The 18253-nt window shown below is 41.9% G+C and overlaps 4 protein-coding genes across 4 annotated transcripts; 1 reads left to right on the top strand and 3 right to left on the bottom strand.

The window, feature by feature from the left end:
• Positions 1-35: 35 nt before the first annotated feature.
• tysnd1 (trypsin like peroxisomal matrix peptidase 1) lies at positions 36-3198 on the bottom strand. Its single transcript, XM_028989749.1, has 4 exons — positions 2145-3198; positions 1930-2060; positions 1659-1844; positions 36-533 (listed from the first exon to the last, which is right to left on the bottom strand). The coding sequence occupies exons 1-4, from the start codon at positions 3104-3106 to the stop codon at positions 331-333; spliced, it is 1482 nt and encodes a 493-aa protein (XP_028845582.1). The 5' UTR covers positions 3107-3198; the 3' UTR covers positions 36-330.
• A 584-nt stretch (positions 3199-3782) lies between these two features.
• sar1ab (secretion associated, Ras related GTPase 1Ab) lies at positions 3783-8206 on the bottom strand. The gene is made up of 7 exons (XM_028989577.1): positions 8150-8206; positions 6732-6804; positions 6459-6578; positions 6300-6365; positions 5343-5446; positions 5114-5245; positions 3783-5003 (listed from the first exon to the last, which is right to left on the bottom strand). The coding sequence occupies exons 2-7, from the start codon at positions 6787-6789 to the stop codon at positions 4887-4889; spliced, it is 597 nt and encodes a 198-aa protein (XP_028845410.1). The 5' UTR covers positions 6790-6804; positions 8150-8206; the 3' UTR covers positions 3783-4886.
• Positions 8207-10292: 2086 nt separating this feature from the next.
• On the bottom strand, positions 10293-14639 carry ppa1b (inorganic pyrophosphatase 1b). The gene is made up of 11 exons (XM_028989559.1): positions 14295-14639; positions 13784-13848; positions 13275-13328; positions 12639-12758; positions 12461-12547; positions 12260-12386; positions 11279-11406; positions 11120-11205; positions 10894-10969; positions 10748-10787; positions 10293-10577 (listed from the first exon to the last, which is right to left on the bottom strand). Exons 1-11 carry the CDS (start codon positions 14353-14355, stop codon positions 10549-10551), a joined length of 873 nt encoding a protein of 290 aa, XP_028845392.1. The 5' UTR covers positions 14356-14639; the 3' UTR covers positions 10293-10548.
• A 69-nt stretch (positions 14640-14708) lies between these two features.
• On the top strand, positions 14709-17918 carry eif4ebp2 (eukaryotic translation initiation factor 4E binding protein 2). The gene is made up of 3 exons (XM_028989561.1): positions 14709-15031; positions 15362-15538; positions 15642-17918. Exons 1-3 carry the CDS (start codon positions 14899-14901, stop codon positions 15671-15673), a joined length of 342 nt encoding a protein of 113 aa, XP_028845394.1. The 5' UTR covers positions 14709-14898; the 3' UTR covers positions 15674-17918.
• Positions 17919-18253: the final 335 nt, after the last annotated feature.

Here is an 18253-nt window from a genome sequence, read left to right as displayed (position 1 = left end):
TACTTACCTGTTACAGTCACACACATCACACAAGGTATATTTTTACATTTTATTTTGCATTTCATTTTCATTGTATTTTTTGGTTTGACAATTCTACAACCGTTCAATTAACACTGTTTCAAAAGTCTTATTAAAATATTATACAAATTCAAATCTCACCAAAGGTAAAAAAAAAAATAGATTAATTAAAACTCTTCTTCACTACCATGACACTTCAGAGTTTTTTATTTTTCTACATCAAGCGTGGGTGCAATTTCCACAGAAGTAATCTCACAGTGAGTGATCAATAACTGGATCGTATTGATGCGACATCCAGTTTGTGCTCCAAGGTCACAACTTGCTCGTAGCAGCTTGAAGTCTCCACACCCTCCTCACCACCTTGTCCACAGTGTCCAACTGTTCAAACACAGTGGTGTCTCCAGTCTGGGAAAACTGTCTCAGCAGGGGCTTCAGGACTGTCACAGGGATGCTGAAGTTTAAGTGCGGAAAAGTCACCTTGGCTGTAAAGTCCCGTGTGTTGCTGGCCACAATACCTGGAGATACAGAAACATACAGTTACAGTGAAAAGTCTACAAGACGTCTTTTACACAAGGAAAATTGTCAACATTTTAAGTGAATGTTGTTCTGAATAGTCCAAAATCTATTAAACTGAAGTTTGAATAGATCGACTGTCAGCCATAAAGTCATGCAGATATATAATCAAGTGGATGTTTGTTCAGACAACAGCGCCACGCTGTCCTGTGCTCGTATGTTGGCTGCCCACGACCCTTTAGCAGGTTTACCAAATTGTCAATTTGACCAAGCACCAAACACCAAGAGCTGGAGTTTAGGAGATGCTCTGACTCTGCTGTAAATCAATCACAATTTGGTTGGTGTCAAAGGCTCTCATGTCTTGGCACAATTTTACTTCAGGTCAAGACTTCACAGCTATATTTGCAAATAAAAAACAGCTCAGTCAGGACGCTAACCTCAATCCTTAATGAAAAACCCAACTGAACTATAGAGCCCTGTCACTGTATGATGCTTTGTATTATGAATAGTCTGGAAACCTACTGCAAACAAGATGTGGCGAGACTATTAAAAATCCTAAGCCGATAGAGCCACACAGACATCTGTTATCAAAGGAAAATATGCTTCCTCAACACATTTCAATACATTTGACACTATTAGGAAATTGATTGTCATTGCGAAACACAGCAGCGCACACAACAACAGTGCACACAACAAAACGTGTCCTCTGCTTTTAACCATCACCCAGTGGGCAGCCATGACAGGCGCCCGGGGAGCAGTGTGTGGGGACGGTGCTTTGCTCAGTGGCACCATGACAGTTCAGGATTTGAACCTGCAACCCTCTGATCACCTGCTAGGCCACCACTGCCCATTATAACTTACCTCAATATTATCAGAGGGGCATAAATAACAGGTAATAATCGTTATTTTCTATTTCATTTTCAAATAATGCTTGTTTTGGAAAACAAAGTTGTCTCAACCATGTTCTTGGTAAAGGGCTCCCCCTGCTGTTTACAGAGGGAACTGTGTATTACCAGTCAGGTCAGAGCACAAATGAAGTTTATTCCACTCATTATACATGAATACGCCGTTTATCTCAATAATCTCAGACACATATTCATAAAGAAGGGAGGATACAGGATCATTACCCAGCAGCTCTCCTGTGTTAGTTTTAACTACAGCCCCTCCACTGGCCCCAGACAGCACTGCACACGTGGTCTGCAGCATCACCGGGACAGAGCCATGTGTGATGGTTTTGGAGAGGATCCCTGATGTCATTGAGGGCCCACAGCTGTCTCCAAAAGCCCCATATCCAACAACAAGTACATCTTCCCCTGTGTGCAAAACAGAAAATGCACAAAATGAACAACCTTCAAAATACGAGCCATTTAAAAATGTATGTGATATTTTGCCTCTCACCTGGATCGAAACTGGATGCAAACTGAGGGGAAGCTACGCCTTTAAGATCTTCTTTTAACTTGACCACAGCAACATCGTACGGAGATGATTCTTTAGATGAATATAGCACGTCACCCAAGACAGAGTGGAACCTGATGAGAGCGGATTAGTGTTCAGTTATAAACTATATACTAGTTTAATACCGATCTGATCAGCAAATCCTGATCTGCACTCACCTTCCACACAAGTTCATTCTCACAGTCACACCAGACCTCCCATTAATCACGTGCCTGCAGGTCACCATCAGATGGGGGCCGAGCAGGACCCCGGACCCCCAGAACTGACCACTCTCAACCAGCACCACCGAAGGAAGCTTGCTTGCCAGACGATGTTCTCCCAGCGACACCTCATTCCCAGAGATGTCCCGGAGCGCGCTGATGGAGGTGGCCGAGTGCCTCATGTTTTCGAGGATCGACTGAAGGGAGCACACCAGGGTCAGGCCTATCCATTCCCCCGACTTCCAACATAAAGGAGACACGATGATGCCAACCAGATGGGAATTCGGCCCTTCCTGCAGGAACAGTCCTCCACCCTCGGTGCCAGGTAAGCAGCGGGCATCTGTGAGAATGACCGCGTTCTCCTCCCCGGCCAGGTTACTCACCACGCCCTTACTCAAGGTGTTCATGAAGATGTCTGGGCAGAATGAGGCGAACGGCGAACCGCACGCCACGACCTCCGAACCCTTGCGTAATGACGCGCTGCTGAGCCAGGAAACGGCCCCAGCCCGGTTCCCCAAACCGGGAACCGCCAGAACCGCAAAGCAACAGGAGAAGTTCGAGTCCGCCAGCGCCTCGGCCTTCTCCTCGCCGGCGCAGAAGCTCCACTTGTTCGCGTCTCGGAAGAGTCTGCGGAGGGCCGAGCGGAACTGCGGACAGCTGACCAGCATCAGCAGCCGCGCCGGACTCCGGCTCCCACTCCCACTCCCGCACGCGTTCATTTCCGCGGAGGCCGTGGGCCACTGCACCCTGACGCGGGCGGCGTGAGCGTCCTCGGCGAAGCGCGAAAACAGGGCCCCGCTGCACAGCACGACGCCGGCGTGGGGATTCAGAACGGTCCCGCTGCAGCTCGTGGGTTTCGCCCCGGGATCCAGCGGGTCCGACACGGACACGATGCAGCACGCCTCCTCCGGCGAGGTCATCGCGGCCTCCGCGGCACATGCTCGGGTGAACCTGGCAGCTCAGGCTCCAAAGTTCCCGTAAACACAAGCGCCCCAGCAGGTCTCGCACGTTTCTTCCGGGTCAAATTCTATTGGTAGAAAGCACGCTTCGCCCCGCCTTATTCGAAGGAAAACCTTCAGCGATTGGCTCGTTTTAACATCTGACAGGATGAAATATGTTAACTCATAAGGGGGTTAAAGAAGGGACCGGGGTGGGTGGGTTCGATGCCAACAATTCTGTCCCTTCACCTCGGCTCCCCTGTTTGGGTTATTTAATTAAATATCTTATGCATCATAATATTTATTTAGTTACAGTTACCGACATGGCCTCACATATCTAAGGTTATGATTTTTGAATCCCGTCTCGGACCTTGTGTGTGTGGAGTTTGCATGCTCTCCCCGTGTTGGAGTGGGTTTCCTCTGGGTACTCAAGTTTCCTCCCACCATCTATGCCTGCACACTAGGTGAATTGATGACTCTGAATTGTCCATAGGTGTGTGTGTCCTGGTATCCAGCAATATTTGTCCTGAGTAGGGCTAAGCACTTGGAAAGTGGGTGAGTGAGACAATTTGTTATCTGCGGCAATTGCATCAAGCGCAATTAAGTTATTTTATTAACAGATATGTTTTATAATATGCATGATTCAATATTACACATATTTTCTGTAAGATTTTTTATTTATTTAGTGTACTCTCATATCTGTACTCCAGGTTGAGAGCACTGGATAGTCAAAAAGTACTTACTGCAAGAAAACAATACAGACATATTGTGTATAACACATACTATATTGTGTACACCACCACTTCTCAAAAAAATACTGTGGGTCATCCACAAATATGTAGAAAAATGCTGCAAATTTCAAATGTCAATGTGCAGCATTTATGAGCCATATTTCAAATATGAATATTTAATACTGGAGAAAAGCTATTCAGAAAGGTTGTTTTGGCACTGAATGTCACTAAGTGGTTGTGCAATTATTTAATACATTCAACAGATTTGTAAATTATGTGCCTGAGGTTACAGTAACTGGAAATGAATAAATATCAAAATAAAACAGAGTTATGCAAATATCTATGTATAACAACCTTCAAAATTTACATACTGGTTAAGAAATGATAACTTTCATTATACAGATGTGATCTTTGGCAGCGTAAGCATAAGTTAGAATCAGTATGCAAAAAAAAAACCCTAAAACAGTTGGGTGATCCCCTTCTCTGTAATCCTATATCCCTATAAAAAACACCTGCTATGTATAGTATTAGAGATTACATGTTATTGCCTGAAAAAAGAGAGAAACAGTTACAAATGCTTTCCAGTTAAGTACCTAATATCGCAGACTACATGCACTGTAATAAATGAACACAGTGGAAATCAAATGTGTATGTTCAGTGATTCATATATTAATTTGTAGTCATACTGGTCAAAATGGTATAACACCAAAACCAAGAACATTACTATGGGATGGATTGTTTTTCAAATTCACTCTGAAAATAATTATTTGTTTTGCCGCTTATAATATGAAAAGGAAGTAAAATAAATTTAGGTTAACACAGATCACTAATTTACCTGAAAACAGCACTTAATTCATCTTGGTTATGTCGTGCTGCTCTGTATATGCTCTATATTAGGGTCTAACTAAAGGTTTCCTTTACTGAACATCCTTTATAGCTTCTCTTGCACTAGATACGTTTAAACACAAATGAATATATTTTGGATTTTCATTTTAAATGTAAAAGTTCACATTGAACTAAAACATTTTCCATTAATCAATGTATTGTGAAAGCCATCTGAAACCTTCCCCATAGCCCTGTCTCTTCAGCACACTGCACATGAACACCTCCATTGGTCTCAAGTTCAAGTCTTTCAAGTTAACTTTCCCCTGTGGAAAAAAAATCATACAAATGAACACAAACAATCTAAATATACAGCAATTATGGAGTTAATTTATCAATAAAACGTGGAATATCCTTCATTTCCATTTATTCTTACCTTTCCAGTTGTGTGACCATAAAGACCAAACATTCCTCTTAATGCATCCTCACTTATAGCTTCTGGACGATCGATCTTATTGCCCAAAATGAGTACCGGTACATTTGAAATGGTCTCATCTGTTAGCAGGGCCTATAAGTTGAAATGTCATCTATAAAACCTTCAAATATCTCTGATTGTAAAGAAACCTAAAATCATTTTTGTAAGGAACAGAGACAATGAACCTTACATCTAGCTCTGTTTTAGCTTCAGCTAGCCGCTCATGGTCAGCACAGTCCACAAGGTAAACAATTCCGTTTATAGCTGGGAGGTAGTTTTTCCATACTCGTCTGGCTAGAAAAAAATTATGAGTTCGGAGATGTTGTGATAAAACAATCATTCAAAGTCAAATATTCACGGTTAATGAGTAAGATGAAGTCCTACACCTACACTACCAGTCAAAGGTTTGAAGAATGCACTGAAGAATCTGATGCAAGAAACATTTAGTATTTAAAAAAAAAAAATGATGATGAATCTGTTTTTCAGAGTCGCCTGTTTTAACCTTCATGACTGCTTTTGTTCATTATTGTCATCATCAAAGGCCACTTCGTAAGATGCTCATTAACATGAGTCAATGATAAGAAAGTGTTAAAAAAAAAAAAAAGTGAACTGATTGTCACATGTGATACACAGCACAGCACACGGTGCACACAGTGAAATTTGTCCTCTGCATTTAACCCATCACCCTGAGTGAGCAGTGGGCAGCCATGACAGGCGCCTGGGGAGCAGTGTGTGGGGACGGTGCTTTGCTCAGTGGCCCCTCAGTGGCACCTTGGCAGATCGGGATTCGAACCGGCAACCTTCTGATTACGGGGCCGCTTCCTTAACCACTAGGCCACCACTGCCCCACTCAGTATAAACCTTTAGCACTGTTAAAAAAAACATCCCGCTGTCTAACTTCAGTAGTAAGAAATGCTCCCATCACAGCTATTTTTGGTTTATTACATAGCCTCACAAGTGTTATTTCATAATCACGTGTCTCGTGAGTGTGTCCAAACCTTTGACTGGTAGCGTACGCCAATGTGAACATTTCCTAAGGCCTAATCTGTGAATGTCATTCATAGTTCCAGGATACCCTACACACTGTTGATGCTTCATTTCAGACCTCCTTTTCTTTGAACAGAAAACGTCCAAGTCCACAGGTTACCTTGTGCGTGTCCACCAAGGTCAAAAGTTGTGAAGGTCATTCCTGCAATCGTCAGCTCCTCTGAGGCTAAATGGATGACAGTGATAAGAGGAATCCTCAAACCCCCAAAATATTCACCCATTTTCTCGCCTAACATCATTTCGCACAGGTTTTACTTACTGGGATGAAGAGTCGGGACGTGCTGTCCCAGTCGATCGTCTCGAAGCATGTGCAATAGTGTTGTTTTGCCAGCATTGTCTAATCCAAGGAACACAAGCTTGCCAGACTTTTTATACAGCCCTACAGAAAAAAGTAAAAAATAGTATCTGTATGATCATACTGTATAACCTAAATAATGTCAAATGCTTGCTTACTATAGGTTGTGCTTAACTTTATTATGTTACGAGTGAGTTTGGTAGAGATCACAAACACAAAATGAATGTAAATCCTCACCTAGAATTTGCAGCACACTACTGAAACCTCGATAAATCCAGTCCAAAATAAAAGACATTGCTGTTGCTGGAACCTGGAAAGAGTTTATTGTGTTCTTTATTGGACATGTCAAATATTTGCAATAATAAAGTTTTTTTGTTTGTTTTATATCCACATGAAAGATGCAGCTTGAGTTAAGAGTGATGCCATTTGCACCTTAACAGGAAGAACTGCTCACAGCAGAAATATCAACAGTGTAGTACGGTGCAGCACAGAATGGGCACCATGTTGCAATGCAGCATGAATTAGCGGCTTGGTTTTTAAAACTTTTTACATGACCGCTCCTGGGAATTTAGATTTGGGAAAATCGCTACTGAAATCAATGCAAAAAATAAATATACAGTACAGGCCAAAGTTTTGGACACACCTTCTCATTCAATGTGTTCATTGAATTTTCATGAACATTTACATTGGTAGATTCTCACTGAAGGCATCAAAACTATGAATGAACACATGTGGAAAAAGGTGAAATAACTGAAAACATGTTTTATATTCTAGTTTCTTCAAAATATCCACCCTTTGCTCTTATTACTGCTTTGCACACTCTTGGCATTCTCTCGATGAGCTTCAAGAGGTCGTCACCTGAAATGGTTCTCCAACAGTCTTGAAGGAGTTCCCAGAGGTGTTTAGCACTTGTTGGCCCCTTTGCCTTCACTCTGCGGTCCAGCTCACCCCAAACCATCTCGGTTGGGTTCAGGTCCGGTGACTGTGGAGGCCAGGTCTCCACTTTTTGTTAAGTATATAACTCCACATGTGTTCATTCATAGTTTTGATGCCTTCAGTGAGAATCTACCAACGTAAATGGTCATGAAAATAAAGAAGACACTTTGAATGAGAAGGTGTGTAAAAACACACCTTCTCTATCTATTTTAAAAAACGGTTCATGGGGAAAGAATGGTGCTTGGGGTGTATTTTTTTTTACGCCAGACCTCTTGCAACAGACTATTTTTATGGTTGTGGTTACTCGACACCGCAGGGCATCCATGGCACACAGACACAACTGTCACTCAACTCACTTGCCACAGAGGAGCGTAAAAAAAAAACACTTTAAAAATGCAGGTTTCTTTTTCATCATTCATATACACTGTTCTCGTTTTTTTTTCTTTTCTATAGACCCGTGTACGTTTTCCTATGAAATGGACGCGGTATTTAAAAATGACTATTGGTCATTCTGTACATTATATGGGATTATATCGGAGTAAGAGCTGCTTTGGTCTCCACAGCAAATAAGACTTAAGTAACGTTGCCGCTATTAAACGCAGCTTAGGACACGCGACGCGTCAAAGTAAAAAATAAAGCGATTAAAATGAAGCAATTCAAGCGCGTTGGTATTTAAAAAAAAAAAAAAAAAAAAAAAAAAAAAAACACCGGCCTCGTACCTGGATCCGGTCAGCGTGTCCGAGTCCTCGTGACTGAAGCCGCCGTCCGTCGCCGCCGCCCCGCCGCGGGGTGTCGCTGTGCGGCGAGGGGGCTGCAGGGGGGCCGCGGCCCCACCCTGGACGTTATTGTCAGGTTCCGTGTCTCGGACGGGACGCGTTCACAAAGGGCCACCGCGTCAAATGGTGGCTTTTCGATGTTGGGGTGACCAGAATGAAAATTCAGGCATGAATCTGCTTTTAGGCTGAACGTTTATTGCAGGAATGGCGCGGGGTCACTGTGAACTTGGCGCCGTGACCCCTTCGCCTAACTCAAATCCCTATAAGAGCCAAACCACGTCCCACGCCTACAATGACATCATTAATAACAATAATACATTTTATTTATAACACACTTTACATTTTCAACCAAAAAGTGCTACATCATACAAGCAAACGTAATTGGAATAAAAGTCATTCAAAACCGAATCAATAAAGAGCCATGTATTCTATTAAGGTTTAAAACCATCCGATGCCTGTGTCTGGATTTCACTTTATGTGTCCCAGTCAAGGGTGCTAGTAGCCTAGTGGGTGACACACTCGCCTATGAACCAGAAGTGAACCCCGAGTGTCTCCAGGGGGGGACTGTCCCTGTAAATACTGATTTTAAGTTTCTCTGGATAAGGGCGTCTGATAAATGTTGTAAATGTAATGTAAGTGAAAGTGAAGTGATTGTCATTGTGAACAACTGCAGCACAGTACACGGTGACACAATGAAATGTGTCCTCTGCTTTTAACCATCACCCTTGGTGAGCAGTGGGCAACCATGAAAGGCACCCGGGGAGCAGTGTGTGGGGACGGTGCTTCCAACGTCTGTGTCACACATGTGCACTTTATGTCAGTATGTAACTTGGTGTAAATGTTACATGTTCCGTACAAACGTTTCGTTTCACTATGTACTGTCTAACATTATGTAGCTGAAATGACAAATGCTCAACTTGAACTTGATGTCTGATGAGAATTGCATGGCCCTTAACGGAACATAACAATTAGCACACAGAGTTCGTTAAAATGTTCTGGAGGACATGATTGGAAACTCCACCCTATGCCCTCAAAGGGATGCACTCGTTTACAGTATTCTCATGGGTGGAAAACATGATGTTACACACATGAATCACACTTCAGCAGAAAAGTGACCTTCAAGTGTGAACCAGCCCTGCCTGGGTGTCCCTAGATGCTTGTGACTACAATCGGACAGTTTTCGAGCACTGTACAGCAGAACAAAAGGATCTATTCCCCTTCAAAGAACAAATTAACTTGTAGGGTGTCACTCTGGTACAGAACATGTGTTATTGTGCCTAATAAGACTAAGCTAAACCTGTAGTGTCCAGCCTTGTGTACACTGCAAAGACATAGCTGGTTTCTTTTTTTTTTTTAATCAAGCAGGATGATTAGTTCACAATACAGTACAGGCCAAAAGTTTGGACACACCTTCTCATTCAATGTGTTTTCTTTATGTTCATGGCCATTTACATTGGTAGATTCTCACTGAAGGCATCAAAACTATGAATGAACACATGTGGAGTTATGTACTTAACAAAAAGTGGAGACCTGGCCTCCACAGTCACCGGACCTGAACCCAATCCAGATGGTTTGGGGTGAGCTGGACCGCAGAGTGAAGGCAAAGGGACCAACAAGTGCTAAACACCTCTGGGAACTCCTTCAAGACTGTTGGAAAACCATTTCAGGTGACGACATCTTGAAGCTCATCGAGAGAATGCCAAGAGTGTTCAAAGCAGTAATCAGAGCAAAGGGTGGCTATTTTGAAGAAACTAGAATATAAAACATGTTTTCAGTTATTTCACCTTTTTTGTTAAGTACATAACTCCACATGTGTTCATTCATAGTTTTGATGCCTTCAGTGAGAATCTACCAACGTAAATGTTCATGAACAAGAAAACACACTGAATGAGAAGGTGTTTCCAAACATTTAGCTTGTACTGTATATACAGTATGTATTGCAAATTTCCCCACTTGTGGAATTAAAGAATGTTTCTTGTATAAAATAATCCTTTCACATATTCTGACCGCTTTTTTCTGTTAGTTATGTTTACAAACATAAACTGTATCTGTGATTTGAGAGAAGAACACACAGCTGGACTTTTAATATTAACAGAAAATCTTTATTAAAGCTAAGAGCATTTTACAGTACCTGAGTTTACCCAAACCACAGAATAATGTTAAACACCGAGTTAAATAAAACGGAAAAAGAAAATGGCCATGACAGTTCCAGCGCTTTCCTCTTCTACTGTAGTCAAACTAAAGTTTCTTTCTTTTTTTTTTTATCCCAAGATATAAAGCGATCATCAAGTACATAACCTATTTCATACGTTCTGGTTCGAAGAACAAGTGCTTTGTTGGTTTTACTTCTCATAGTAGAACCATTTATCAACTGAAATGAAAAAGAAGTAAAATTAATAGACAGTAGCATGCAATGTATATTCAGGAAATCAGGTACAGTACTAAACAATAACAAAGATGTGATGGTCATATGGCATGCACGTTAACATGTTCCAAACATGAAAGAAAAATATTTCAAACCAAATTCAAACACACACTTACCGGATGAGGGAATTGGTTCTGTTTTCCCAACAGGGGAAGTCTTAAAAAGAAAGAAAAAAAAACATACAAAATTACAGATATATGTTTATATAGGAAATTTACAATTAAGAAATTAAATGATAAATAGAAAAACTATTTTCTCTTACTGAGTCAATAATCTCTCTGGCTTCATCACTAGAGCAACAGTGGGGACTATCCTGTCCTGACACACATGTGTTTTTGCTGTATTTTGGACATGAAAAGAATTAAGAAACACACAGACCCATCTAGTCTCAAGCAAATTCCATTTTTTGTACAAAGCTTTACAGTTTGTCTGTGCTTTGTGAATGAAGTTTTTATAAGTTTCTAATCCTTTTACAAATGTCTTCATACCAGTTGAGTCCTCCAGCATTGGTCTGCTGCGAAAGAAGTGCCTTCCAAAAGCCATGTGTGCTCTTGATGGTCTCAATAGCAAAGTTCTGCAAAAAAAGTACAGGGACTTAAAAAAAAATAGAACTTGACATGCATACCTTGGTAGGTACAAACACACACCTTGTCTTTGAACTCTCCGTTGAATGCAAACTGGTTCTCAGGCTTCCCATCAGGCACCTTGTATCGTCTGAACCAGTCTACTGTAGCCTCAAGATAGCCTGGCTTCAGCCTTCTAACATCATCAATATCTGAATACCAAAGATCAAACGGGCAATCAGCCTACATGCAAACCCCTGAAACACACAATCTCTCAGACCAGTGTGGTACAGTGCAACCGATACTAAATATATAATCCATGCCAATCATATTCTATCGCTACATCATACACTGCTCAAAAAAATAAAGTGAACACAAAAATAAGAATGAATGAAATATACTTATTTCAGGGTTTCTGCAGGTTTAAGGAAGGCAAAGACCCTTTTAAAGGCCACTTTCATCAAATTTAAGACCCTGCATTGGGGTCAACAACTACATTTGTCCAAGGGCCAAAGTTTTTCTTGCCAGATGCATTTCTAAAATACAAAATGATTTTATATATTATTAATATATAATATGATTTATTCAAACGTGGCATTGTGGAAGGAAGTAGAATCATGGGCACCCCACACACACACACTATTGTCAAGCAGGGTCCATGGGTATGCACCCCAGAGAGAATTGTTTTAAAGTAGACCCTTAAACGATTACATTCTGGTGAATTTTGTGGAAATAAAAGGGCAATATTCAGACATGAGATTATCAAACCCACTATAAGCCTATATTTTCGGTAGCATTTTTGTGCAGAGAACCAGAGCTCGAGACCCTGGTAGGTCTTGCTTATTGCCTAGAATTTCTACCTGTTGTCTATTCCATTTGCACAACAGCATGTGAAATTGATCGTCAATCAGTGTTGCTTCTTAAGTGGACAGTTTGATTTCACAAAAGTGTGATTGACTTGAAGTAACATTGTGTAGTTTAAGTGTTTCCTTTATTTTTTGAGCAGTGTACATAATTATAGCCTATATATTTTGAAAAGTAAATAATTGGGTTATGTGGGTTTACTCTTGAGATCTTTCGCTTCAGGGTCCTCAACATTAATCGCAATGACTTTCCAATCTGTTTCACCCTCATCGATCATTGCCAATACGCCCAGGATTTTCACTTTGAGGACATCACCCCGTGAGCATATCTGAAAGATGTAACAAATTACTAATATTAATGTATTTTTTAGCTTTTTTGACCTGCTACACTGATATGTAATACCTGGCTTCCAATTTCACAAACATCTATTGGATCGTTGTCACCACAGCACCCAGTATCTCCATCTTTGTGTCCTGGGTCTTCCCAAGTCTACTGGTGGAAGAGTAAGCACATAGATCCAACAATAAATAAAGAAAAATAAGTACAAAACGTAGCCTGCCCCACGCATTCTCAAACGTGCCTGAGGAATAGCGCCGTAGTTCCAGATGTAGCCTTTGTGAGGGAAAACGTTGGCCACATAGCGGAGTTTGTCCTTTTTCACATCTTGCTTGATTGGGTTGAGTGGGTCTTTTGTGGCAATCTGCAGCAAACGTCCATTTTTAACCAGTTGGTTATAACACGTTTTACAACCTCTTCAAAAGTTCATTGTGCCACACAGACACACATTTCACATCAAGAGTAAAGGTCAAGCCTGAGTGGGGTGAGCATGTCAAATAGAGGCTTCTAGATTGTAAGCTTTACCTCTCTATTAAGCACAAAGAAGACACTTTCTGTTGCAAAGGAGTGGAATGAACAATATTTTGAAAGGCATTAGAAAAAAAATAGTTCAAACTTTTATTTACATGATTTCAATTTGTAATCGATAGTATTAGAAAAAATCTTCCTGCCAATGAAATAAAAATTCTCCCATTCCGGGTTCAAGTCCACGCCTATGTCAACAGGAAGTTAAAGACGAAACACAACCATAAAGGTGCGTGGTGTTATAAAAGCACCCGAGTGTGTATACACTGCTTCTTATGAGTGCTGAAATCACATAATAAATTCACATGGCTTGCCTGTATTACATCACATCACCATGACAGAAACCACAACACACCTCCATCTTGGCATTTGTCCATCTTGGTACCTCAACCACCATGTGGAAGATATTCTGTTGACAGAAATATTCAGTTGTGCAATAAAACTTTGTGATTTTAATAACTTATTATTGTGAAAATGTTATCACATATTGAAGTAATTGTCTATATGTAGTGAACAACATTCTGTAAAGAAATCCTATGTTCAAAGAAAAGAAAAAACTTTAAGATAAGATTATAGAAGAAAACTGCACGAGTAACAGACAAAGGCAATAGTGAAATGATAAGATAATAGCCAAAGAAACATAAAATGATATCAGAATCCTGAATGCTGGGAGGGTAAAGACCATTCCCTTCACAAACAGACTGTAACCTTGTACCTCCTCATTTCATAAATATGGTTCAAACAAAAACTGGGAGATGAAATTGCATGTCTTGTTACATACAGACTAAATATTATATTATGTATTATAGTTTGTATATATATGTGCATGTGCATCAGTGTAGCACAAAGCAAAATCAACATTACCTGGCTTTCATCCGCGTACATTGGAATGTCGTGAAAAGGTGAAATGTACTTTCCATCAGAGTCCCCTGAAATAATTACACGTTCACTATATATGTAATAAATGTACTGCACATAACAACTGTTCTTGCACTGCCACGCTATGGCCATCTACTAAATGCACAATGATTACATTAAACAGTGATCGTGCCTGTACAAGAACATTGTACTGATATCGGGCGCGATCAACGCAGCAAAGCAATAAAAATGTAAACAGCTGCGGTCTAGATTCATCAGCAGCGATCCAACCGGCAAAACGGGCTCAGTTTCGCTATTTTTTGACCCGGTAATTTATGCTGTTTTAATTAATGTGTTTAGAAAGCCCTATGACGCCTGGGGAATGTTTGTTATAAAATAATAAATGAGGTTTTATTGAACTAGTGACACGTGGGACACGCGGCCCGGCCCTGCTGAATGAAGCACACAGATGCGATGACGCTTTAACGTTCTCGCCCACGAACCGAAGGCCACTTACTGAAATACAGCCTGTAGCTCAGCGTGTTCGGACTCCCCCTCTCTTCGGTCTGGTAGCTCATTTCTGCGGCAGCTCAGCCTCGGCTCCTCACTAACGACGTGAAGCAAAGACCGCCGTGCGGTGACGTCAGCGTCTTTCCCGGCTGCGGGCTGGAGGGGGAGGGGCTGCGCATGCGCAGTGCGCGGGCGGCTCTTTTTCACCGGGTACCGAATTCGGCAGCGACTGCGCCGAATGTCGTCGCGCTGCTGTCCTGGACGATTTCAAGATCGTTCTTTGTTTCAGAATAAACGATTCTGCGCCCCAGTTCTACGGTGGCATTCTAGAGTGAACAGTGGTCACGAACACACAAACTGCAAATGAATTTGATCGCTATTGGTCGCCGAACACGTGCTGCTGCCCGCCATTGACCTCATATCCTCCGCGCCGCCGCTCTTCCTGCCTGGCCGAGGGAGGGGACCGCACTGACGGCTGGGAGGACGAGCCGAGCGACGGGAAAGCCTTGGGAAAGCGCTCCGACAGAAGGAAAAGGGCCCGGGGTTCCGCCTTCCAGCAGCCTAGCGGCCTTCAGCTCGCAACTTTCCGTTCAGTGACCTTATCCGGTGCAATGTCGACCGGTCGCCAGCATAGCGAGAGCCGGGCCATCCCGACCAGGACGGTGCTGATCAACGACACAACGCAGCTACCTCACGACTACTGCACCACCCCCGGAGGCACTTTATTTTCTACCACTCCTGGAGGTAGCTGCATCTCCTCGCTAGTTCTAGTTTGAACTCGTGTTGTTGTTGTTGTTGTTGTTGTTGTCGCCGCGCCGCCTGCCGATGGCGCCGCGCACGACGTGATTGGCGGAGCCGAAGCGCAGTGATTGGGAATCGCAATTTCGATCGTCGTTCCTGCCGTTGTCCACTCGTGAACTAAGTCTCCGGTGCCAGACATTTTTAATAGACTTACACGGCCCGCGCTGTGGATTCGGACCCGAGTGGTATTTCCACGGCGCGTCTGCTGCACTGCACGTTGAACGGTCTGTCGTGCCTCGTGGTCGGTGCCTCAGTTTCCCTTCTTCTTTGCAGGCACCCGGATCATCTACGACCGTAAGTTCCTGCTGGACCGGCGCAACTCCCCGATTGCCCAGACGCCCCCAGCACACCTGCCCGTCATCCCCGGGGTGACCAACCGAAACATCCTGAGTGAGAACAAGAAGAACGAAGCGAACAACGCCAATAATCACGATGGAAAGCCTGCAGCCGGTCAGCCCCTTTGCATCTGTAACACTTGCGCTTGCATGAAGGCCGGTTGTCCCTGGCTCTTTTTTTTTTTTTTATGCAAAGCCAACTCTCCTTTGTGTTTTAGGTGAAGATGCTCAGTTCGAGATGGACATCTAAGATAATGGCAACCAACATGAAGAGGAAAAAAAAATAAAGCGATTTTTACCTGGTACACGTGTGCCAGTGGCTTGGCTTGTAGAAACCGATGTTGTGAGCCCTCTCAGCCTTCACTCTTGCTCTCTCTTCGCCAAACGTTGACTAAAAGTTGAACCGGTGGGCTGCTGGAACCCTGAAAACCACCCCCCGGTCTTTCAGGCTTCCCAGCAGCCGTTCATGTGATTCGGACCATAACGAGGGATTCAGGAATTTATGTAATTCAATTTATTTGGTTTTCTTAAAAATTGACTCTTAATTTTTTACTTTAAAAGCCAGAACAAAATTTCATCCAGAACAAAATTTCATCCAAAACGTAAAATGATTGATTTATCGATAGTCAGATGATGCCCTTTAAGGTTTTTTTTTTTTTTTTTTTTTTCTGTCAGGGAGCCAGGGGTTGCAAATTTGCTTCAAGTTTTTGAACCACTTATAATTCCATTATCATTCCAAGCCTTTAAAGTCCTCTACTCCGATTACCTTTATAAGTTTTTTCTTTTTCATAATTTCAGGCAATAATGAAGAGTGCAGTCAGTTTTATCTTGACCTGATTACTTGATCTAAAGATTTTATTCTGTACACAAGGGTATGTGAACACATCTATTTTTTTTTTTTATGGTTTATGCTAAAACCACCGCAGGACTGAGCCGTCTAAGATGCCTTTAACAAGATTTTTCCCCTGCCATTTAATATAATAATTCACGTTTTTTGAAGAGAGAATGTGATTTTAAAAAAAGAAAAGAAAATCTCATCCCCGTTGCGATATGATTTGTCCATAACCTGTGCCGCAAATACTGATGATGCACTTTTCACACTCATTTGTTGAAACCAGTATGAACCTCAAGATCCTGTATAAGTAGACGTAATCTGAAGCTGAGGACAATTCATAGGCCAGTTGGGTGGAGTTTGAACATTGAGTGTGCTTGACCTTAAATAAGCGTTTAGGTGGCAATGAGAGCTGGTCTCAAGATGTACTTATAACAGGTTCACGACGTGTACTTTACCGTAGACAGCTTCTAGTGACATTGCAGTTTGTGAAATATATTGACAATGATGCCAATTCAAAAACATGGACCTCAGATACCAAGTCAAAGGTAGGGAAGCACTGAAATGTCAGGCCGTCGCCATAAATATCACATCAGAAGGCTAAAAAAAAATGATAGAAATCCTGCAGCTGTTGTCCTTGCATCTGGTTTTCCGGACAGGCCTGATGGTCGTTTTTAAATAGACATCATTTTTTTCAAGACTTGAATACTTTCAACTCTATGCATATTGTAATATCTTTTATTTACCATCATTATGTCCAATTTCCAAATGGCAAAATCCAAACAGCTTTGTGCAATGATAGTAAAAGCTGAATTGCCAATGGCGGCCGGTTGTTCAAGGACGTGGGTTTTAAGAACGTGGGTTTAAGAAAATATTCGGATTTCAGCTGGCTTGAAAGAGAGCGTTTTTTTTTTAACACCATCACCTTCTGTGCTTGAGGGGTTTCTTTACTCCGTTCTCTTCTTGCACTTGTGCCGAGTGTCTGTACCATGCCTTACTTTACTAAGCTTAGAGGTTGTGAATTTTACAACTCTTCCCTGTGCGAATCCGAATTTTTCCGCCAAGATCATCCCTTCAGACTTTGCAACAAAGCTCAATCCACCGCTTTCTCAGTCGACTGAGGAAAGTCTGCTTTGTGGTTTTATTATTATTCTTTTTGTTCAGTGGCTGGTTACAGTATGGGAAGAGCCATGTCATTTTCCCCCCCCTTATCATTAATGAAATGGGACAAATGCCATGTTTACTTGATGTTCTGCTTTCAACTGTCCTGACCCACTATGGCCACCAAAAGCTATAAGGCAGATCAAGTACAAAAACCCTACAAAAACAGACCAAATCATTAAAGATAAAACAATGGAATCCTTCACTATTCTTATTATTGGTCTTTACCTCAATGTTGAAATGTGATGCGGATAGAAAATGATGTTTTCAGAGATCGTACTCAGTTTTAATTGAATTCTGTGTTACACTGTAACAGCTTTATTTTTTTCAAAAGCATAAAGGAGAATTTGAAAATAAGATTGTTTGCTCCAACATCTTTTATATCATGTATGAATTTCTCCCACCCAAAAATCACTATGAATTCAATTAAAATTTTCAGTGACATGCCAATGCCAGTGGACACTGTTACAGCAAGATCAATAAAAGTTCCTTAATAAGCGCATTCTGGTGTGTTGGGGTCGTTCTTTGATCCGAAGGACCTCAAATTTGCGCCAACCACTAGATGGAGACAGTTGTACTTCATGTTTGCGGACTTGAAACCTGTAAGAATGCAGAGTTGTTTTGGACAAATTGTCCTGCAGCAAACATGATTTAGCAGGTTCTTTGACGAGGGGACACAGCTCTCCTGTGAGTGGAGCTGGAACGCTAGTAAGCACGATGTACAGCAATTCTCTCACCTGAAATCACAGTTGTACTGGATAAACTAGCGCACTTGTATACTCGCATGTCCTGCTTTGTATGTCCTACTTGTACACAAGAAAGCCAAATTATTACTCA

This window comes from Denticeps clupeoides, chromosome 8, assembly GCF_900700375.1.
Source record: "Denticeps clupeoides chromosome 8, fDenClu1.1, whole genome shotgun sequence".
In the NCBI taxonomy this organism is placed as follows: domain Eukaryota; kingdom Metazoa; phylum Chordata; class Actinopteri; order Clupeiformes; family Denticipitidae; genus Denticeps; species Denticeps clupeoides.
This window is presented reverse-complemented; position numbering and strand designations above follow the sequence as displayed.